Source organism: Paroedura picta, chromosome 7 (genome assembly GCF_049243985.1).
Source record: "Paroedura picta isolate Pp20150507F chromosome 7, Ppicta_v3.0, whole genome shotgun sequence".
In the NCBI taxonomy this organism is placed as follows: domain Eukaryota; kingdom Metazoa; phylum Chordata; class Lepidosauria; order Squamata; family Gekkonidae; genus Paroedura; species Paroedura picta.
Window position 1 is genome coordinate 35541084 of NC_135375.1, and position 7950 is coordinate 35549033.

At 44.6% G+C, this 7950-nt stretch overlaps 1 protein-coding gene across 1 annotated transcript in view; it reads right to left on the reverse strand.

Annotated features, from left to right (window-relative positions):
* Positions 1 to 7454, reverse strand: part of MAP1B (microtubule associated protein 1B) — a 70078-nt gene extending 62624 nt beyond the window's left edge. Inside the window, exon 1 of the mRNA XM_077347438.1 lies at positions 7084 to 7454. Coding sequence (XP_077203553.1) covers positions 7084 to 7261 — 178 coding nt within the window. The 5' untranslated portion in view covers positions 7262 to 7454. The remainder of the gene's footprint in view (positions 1 to 7083) is intronic.
* Positions 7455 to 7950: the final 496 nt, after the last annotated feature.

Sequence of the window (7950 nt, forward strand, 5' to 3'; positions counted from 1 at the left end):
ACGAAAGTGGCTACAGTCTGGAAAATGCTAAAGAGGAACACCCACGTTTGAAGATAAAGACTACAGAATATTCTCAGTTACTAATATAGAAAACCAGATCTCAGAAGTAGGGAAGACCATCAGGGAATACCAGGGTCACTATTTAGAGTAATATAATGGCTAACTATCTCTGAACATCTCTTGCCCTGAAAACCATATGGTTTTCATTAATTGGTGGCTACTTGATGGCAAATACACACAATCAGAGTTGTCATATGCTCTAGCAGTTGTGAACACCACTTTTTATTGGGAAATCTATTTGTCACTATGTATCAGGCCTATGTTATTGGATCAATCCAATCTACAGGAACGATACATAACACTGTTTCATAGGTAAAATCCAAATAATCTCTGACCAAAAATGTTTTAGTCATACTTAATTTTCAGAAAACATACAGTATAATTTGTTTTTCTTATGATCCTTGATTATGCCATGTAAAATAAAACTAATATGAAATCACCAATCTAATTAATATTGTGTTACCTGAAAATACAAATCAGTATTTACCTTGTGCTTTGCAATATAAACTATTCATTTACTTCTAAATATACTTTGAAGTAATGCAGGACATCCTGCCTCAGGCAAGATACCATACCATGGTCCTACTCGTAGCATCTACATCTTCACATACAAATATGATAAAACTGTGAAATGATGAGAAATTGTGAAGCAGGGTAACTAACCTGTGGTAAGGTCTCAATATGAACACTGTTTCAGTTTCTTCCCTCTTATATTAATTAATTATACCATGATTTTTCTCCCCAGTGGGGTTCCCAAGCAATTTACTCCAAAGCAAGTCTCCTTGCCTCTGTTTTATCTTTACAACAACAACCCTGTGAGGTAGATTAGGATGAGAGTGTCATTCAACAAGCTTCAATGAAAGAGGATCACAAACAAACTGATTCAGGAGCCTAATCTTTATCTGCTGAACTGTCCAGGAATAACTTTTATTAATCAGTTCTTCCCTTACAGGCATAGCAGAATGACGTACAAACTTTCTGTTAGCCACTCTGCAGTCAGCAGAAAGGCATGCAATTGTAAACAGCAGTAGTGACAAATAAGTACAGCAGGGTGCCAAATTACCTTTTCGTTTTTGGCTTTCATTTGTGTTACAGCAGTTTGTTATAACAGCCTTCCAGTTCACACAGCTTATGTTTGAATGGGAGCTCCAACAACCAGCCCTCTGATTCCTAAACTCTTAATGAAGACAATCCATCAATAGCAGACAGTCTTTGTTTGGGAGCCATATACTAATTCTTTCTCTACTGAAGAAATCACACTGTTTATAGTCTCTGTTGTCTTTATATACAATCATATTATTCAGGAAACCCAGTCAGCAAGGTTCCAGCCAATGGCTGCCAGCCACTTGGCCATATTTGGGCTAAGCAACTTGTCATGTGGCTAGATGGGTGGTTGAAAAACAGGTATTATGTGCGATGATGGTTCCTTACAAAAATTATGGAAATGTTTTGTTGTTAGTTGCGAAGTCGTGTCTGACCCATCACGACCCCATGGACAATGATCCTCCAGGCCTTCCTGTCCTCCACCATTCCCCGGAGTCCATTTAAAAATCACAGCGGAAATGTTTAGGTTTTTTTATTTTATTTAAAAAGAGAAATTAATGCCTTGCACTGAATTTTTTAAAGCTGAAATCACATTTAAAAAAAAACCTTTATAGGTCTGTAAAGGTTGATGTAAATTCTACTAAATATTGGTCATGGGCAGTTTAGGCTGTGCTTCTTTTTAAAGGTTTTGTTCAACTTTTCTACATGGTAGAATAAATAGGTTGTAATAATAAATACAAACTGGTTGCTATGTCCCGTGTCAAAAGGTCACCTGACTTTTTCAGATGCTAGAAGCTTAAACAAAAGTCAAGTATAGGAGGAAAAGAAACTCTGAAACTGATCAACCAGTTTGTCTTGTGCACTAAAAAAAAAAAGTCAATTCTTGCACAAGCATATTAAGGTATACCATTGATTCTCCCCTGAGAAGAGGAGTGGTTGACTGAAGGAAGAGTGAGGCAAAAGAAGTGGAAAAGTTGGTTTTTGCACTCCACTTTTCACAACTCAAAGGAATCTCAAAGCAGCTTACAATCGTCTTCCCTTCCTCTCCCCACAACAGGCATCCTGTGAGGTAGGTGAGGCTGAAAGAACTCTGACAGGACTGTGAGAACAGTTCTAACAAGCCTGTGACTAACCCAAGGTCACCCACCTGAGTACATATGGAGGAGTAGAGAATCAAACCCAGTTCCCCAGATTAGAGTTCACCGCTCTTAACCACTACACCAAACTGGCACTCTTCACAACAACTGTACAGTAAGGACTACTGCTAGCTGGAAGGTTAATAGTAACAGTATCTAATTCCTAAAGTACATCATATATTCTGCTGACGAAGTCAGGAAATAGAGAGCCATGTTCTGGTTAAAAAAAGATTGGAGATAACAGCTGTTTTTTATACCCTGCTTTTAACTACCTGAAGGAGTCTCAAAGCAGCTTACAATCACCTTCCTTTCCTCTCCCCACAACAGACACCCTTTGAGGTAGGTGGGGCCAAGAGAGTTCTATGAGAACTGCCCTGCAAGAACAGCTCTAGAACTGCAGCTGGCCAAGTTCACCCTGCTGGCTGCATGTGGAGGTGTGGGGAATCAAACCCAGTTTGGAGTCTGCTGCTCTTAACCACTACACACCATGCTGGCTTTCTCTTAGAAGTTTGTCAAGCAGGACTGACAACTATGGGTTGGGAAATCCCTGGATATTTGGGGGAGCAGCTTGGAGAGAGTGAGGTTTGGAGAAGGGAGGAACTTCAGCAGCTCATAATACTGTAGGATCCACCATCCAAAGTAGACATTTTCTCCAGGGGAATTGATCTGTCATCTGGAAATCAGCTCCCATTCCATAAGATCTCTAGGCCCTACCTGAAGGCTCAAACCCTATCTGCAAGTAAGGACTGCCCTTCAGATACCAAAGGGCTTGCCTGCAACAGCAATGAAAGCTCATTCAGGGGAAACATATCCAGTTGTTTTCCTCTTAACAAGATGTAACTCTTGGAGTAGTTATTATTTTAATTTACAGTTAGACACAGCAGCAGCCATTACAGAGCTGACTTTGCATTTCTTAAGTCCGCTGTAGTTATAACTCCTGGAAGAGATGAAATGAACAGGGGGGAAAGCTGTGCGAAAACTGTTCATGTGGTGATTTTCATCTAGTGTGCTGGACAGGTGAGCTACATACGTTCTAAGAAACCATCACAGAGTCTGATACATTGTCCTTATTTCATGGCTTCCTGTTTTAAAAAAAAAAATCCAAATGAGTGAATAATCGTAAGAATGAAGCCATATGGAAACAACAGGATTATGGTGAAGCTGTAGCTCAGTGGTTCAGCATGTGCTGTACATGCAGAAGGTCCCAGGTTCAATCCCTGGCAGGAGGATGAAGTAGCAGGTAATGTGAAATATCTCCATGGAGTGCTAGTGGTTTGACTAGACAAGGATGACCTTGATAGGATCTGATCTGGCATAAGGTAGCTTCCTATCTATATGACCATGTCATAACACAGGATTCATAAACATGTTTTTGTAGAGTCACATTTACATTTATCATTAATGTTAAAAATTAAGCAACAATGAATGCTGGCAGAGCCTAGTCATATTTTTGTCTTGTCCTTCTTAGGTACTCCAAACAGCAAATAAGCACCCTTCCTACTTTTTAACTCCACACAAAAAAAACCCAAACCTTTGAAGTAAATTAGACTGAAATACAATAATTTATAGCAGGATGGGGGATCTGAACCCAGATATCCCCATTTCCAGCATTATGCTCTAACCACTACACTAAAAGGGCTCTCGTCAGCCTGCGATACACTTACAGAAGTAGAGAAAGCCAGAACAACGGCATTAATGCACCACATTGTAATATATTAACAATTCACAGCAAGCAGGTCTAACAATGCAGCACACCATGATTCAGCAATTCTAATAGAAACACAAAAACTCTGTAACAAAAAGAAACAAAATAAGAAGGTTCCTAAGGCCTGAAGTAAAACGGGAATTTTTAAAAAAATCTGCTGATAGATTGACTGTAATGAAAGTCCAGCTGGGATAAGATTGTTTCCTTCTGTGAGAAGAGAGTAGGTCTTGGGCACACCCACAAGTCTTGAGTTCTGTATAGATCCAAAAATCTTTTTTAAAAAGTAAAAGAGCTGAATGTCTTGTATGTAAAAGTGAAAAGCCCAGTAAATGGAGCTTGAATCACACTGGGTAACAAAGAACACTCAAAACCCCTCTCAAAAATATTAAAGAGAATATATCTTCATCCACTAGGCCTTTAAGATAACCTTTCAGTGAGTCAATGGTAAATGATGGTCTCAGATTTCTCTGCAGTGATGCACATTAATCCAGCATCTTCAAGGGTGGTGCCCAAGGGAAGCATAGAGCAGATACTGTAAAATCTGAAATCCTGAAGGCCTTGTTGGGAATCTATCTTTCAAGAGACGATCCACTGCTTTTAGCTCCGTAAGTACTTTCCAAAAAGAAGAGATTTATACATGTGCCATGGAGATAAAGTTACAGAGTTCCACAATCCGCGTTCAACATCAAACCAACTATTTGTCCAGATAGTTAATTCTAACGAAGTTATTCTCCACCCTCCACCCAAAAACTCAAAGAACGGATGTTACCTCTAGGTAACTACAGCCAACCTAATGCATTAAGAAAATGGCAATTAGAATAGCGTTGGTGCAGAAGTCTGAAAGCTTGAACTAATTTTTTTTTCTGTGACAAGATGACATCATACAGTCATGACATCCATTTACTGCACAATTACGTGAAATTCAATTTAGTTCAAATTCAGATTTAAGCTAAAAGACAAAAAACAAACAGTGGAGTATAAAACAAAGATTATCACTCACAGCAATTTCCAGGCACTGAACAAAGGAGGCCATGACTATGTCAGTTTCTAAGACAGGTGGTCCCATTTTCATGGGAATGTACATTCAAGCAGAATCCACAAACAACTAATTTTAATGGCCGAAAGTGAATGAATCAACAATACAAAGAGCCAACTGAAGGACCCCTTGGTATGCTGGACCACACCTATATACCAAGACAATTGCGAATTCCTGAAATCTCTTCCTCTACTTTCTTAAATGAAACCATAAAACATTCTGGAATCAAAATGCATTCAATCAATCAAAGCTTATTTACAGAAAAACCAATGAGTGCCATGAGTATGGTCTTTTATTCTAAGCTCTATAATTTATTTTATGGGCATTGCACTTCAGTATTGCTCAGAATCATACAAGGAGCATCACTGAGACAGCAACCATTGTCTCCTCTCATCATATTCCAATTTGTACGTTTTTATAAAATAAAAAGATAAGTTGGCCAACTAGTCTACAGGAGTGGAAAACTGCAGGGGAACAGTGTCAAGTTTTGAGAGAAAGTGCTCAGCATTTTATAAGAGGTACTTCTGTTCTTTGCTGTTGATTTTGCTTCTTTTGATAAAAGCCTCAATTTTGTTCCCGAAGCAAACCCATGGAAAAGCTGCGAGTGGCTGAAAGTTAGAAACAAAGGGAACTGGTGCATTTTTTCATCATTAGGAGCGGCAAAGTCTGCTATGCAACAGCTTTCTGGCTCCCTTTTTATCTTCAGTTTTCAGAGAGCAAAGGCAGATTTAATTGCAAATGGATTTTTAATGTAATTTCCTTTTTCTCCTTGACTGTGTGCACGCCCTTTGTCCGCTATGGGCTGCCATAGGGACCGCACTGCGGACTGCACCACGCCCACAAGCCGGTATCTCTGGGCAGACTCCCCAGCAGCAGCACCAAGAGGCGAAAAAGAGAAAGCAAAGGAGGAGACACTGTTGCTGGCTCTGCAAAAGACCAGAACGACCTTTACTCTGAGCCAGCAAGGGGGGGGGGGGAGGTTTGGGGTGCGTTCAAATGTCCATAGCAAGAGAGGAGGAGGTGGAGGTGGTGGAGGAGGAAAGATTTGCCGAAGGAATGAGTGGAGCTAACTCAAGATCAGCAGCCTGTGTTCCAACCCCACCTTCTGGGTGCCTCTTGGTGCAGCAAAATGTCAAAGCCAACTGCAGATCTTTGTGTGGGAGAAGCCAAAGAGACCTTCCTTCTTCCTTCCCTATTGCTGCTGCAGCAGCTCAACAGCCATGTACATCTCCAGATGCTGCACCTCATACCAACCGGAGAGATACCCGGGAACCACCTCCCCCTCCGACCCCATTATGTTCCTGAGGCTTCTCCCTCTTTTATGCCTGGCAATCCAGGAAGGTCTAAAGAGAGAATAGCACAGTGTGGATTAATAAAAGCTCCCCTGAAGGGGAGTGGGGGGTGGGAAATAGCTCAAGGTTTCTTTTCTTTCCTTTTTCAAAAGAGAACTACAGGGGCTGGAGGAAGAGGAACCCAAATGAAGCCACTTTCTCCGTCTACTAAAGAAATCTGCAACCCTCCAGTGAAGAAAACTGCCCTCCAATGACTCCAGCTGCAGCCTCCCTTTGATTCCAGGAGAAGAAGCCAGAAGCTGAAAGGGATGCAGAAGAGAAGGATGGGCTGAGCGGATAGTGCTGCCCAGTCTAGCACTGCAGCTCCTAGGCAGAGGATCATCACCCCCCCCCATACACACACACACTCACACACACAATACACATACACACAAAGGGGGGAGGAGAAGGGAGTGGTTGCATCAGATTTTTTTCCCCTCTGCCCTTCTTTGTGGCTGGGCTATGAAGTCAGCAAACATGAATTTCTTGCCAAAGACAATGGGCTGAAGATGTGGCGGGGTGGAGGCGCTGCCAAGGTTACGCAGTCATTGACTTTTTATTGCAGAGAAACACCCTGCCGCCGCCGCCGGGGCTCGAGAGCGCAAAGGACTTCGGTGCAACCTGTAGGGCGCCTCCAGCCCCTGCCGCCCCCTGCCACAGAGCCCGGCCCGGGAGGGAGGGGCGGGATGCAGCAGCTCCTTCGCGGGGATGCTGAAGGAGACACGGGGGCGGCGGGGGGGGGGGTGGAGATGCGCGCCGCCGCCGCCTTACCTCGCTCTATGTTGGCGATGGCTCGCCTGAGGTGCTCCTCGGTGACCAGCTCGCCTATAACGACCAGCAGGTAAAATTTGCTGTCGAGGAAGCGATGCGAGAGGCTAGGCGACGGGGGGACGGCGCTGGGGAGGCTACAAGACGGCTCCGACTCCGGCTCCAGCACCACCGTCGCCATCCTGGCAAGTCCTCCTCCGCCTCCTCGCCCTTCTCCCTTCAGGCGGCACCCAAGGCACGAAGGCAGGAGAAAGAGAAGCCTCGCTTCCCGGAGGCGCCTCCCTCGGCAGAGGAGAGGGAGGGGGGAGAGAACCCGCGCGCCAAGAGGCACCACCGCGCTCCAGGCAGCCGGGCGAGTGAGTGAGGGAGGGCGGGGAGGCGGCGGCGCTTTTATACCGAGACAGCGCAGGGCTGGGACCGGGCGAGGCGGAGGAGGGGACCCGGCGCAGCCACGCGCGCGCTGCCGCCGCCGCCGCCGCCTTGCCAGCGCCCACCACACACAGCTGATGTCATCTGCAGCAAATCATTCCCATCGCTGCCTCCGGAAGCAGAAAGGACGAGGCGTGTGAACAATGCCCAGGAAGGCAGGCTGAGGGCCTGCGGGGGCCCAGTCCGATGCCACCCGGGCACCAGCGTGAAGCCGCTCTGTTGGCACACGCACGCACATCCAAACCGGGGGCATAAAAGTCGGGGAGGGGAAAACGGCTCTTTCTCACTGGCTGAAATTGAAGAGAAACGAGGGGGTGTTGGGTCATCACTTCGGGCTCCATGCGACCAGGCCCTTTGGGATTTCCCGAGATTTGGCTGTCTCCCCCTCCCCTGCCGCCACTGCCAACTTCAAGCAGTTTTCATGAGACACATGTTCTCTCT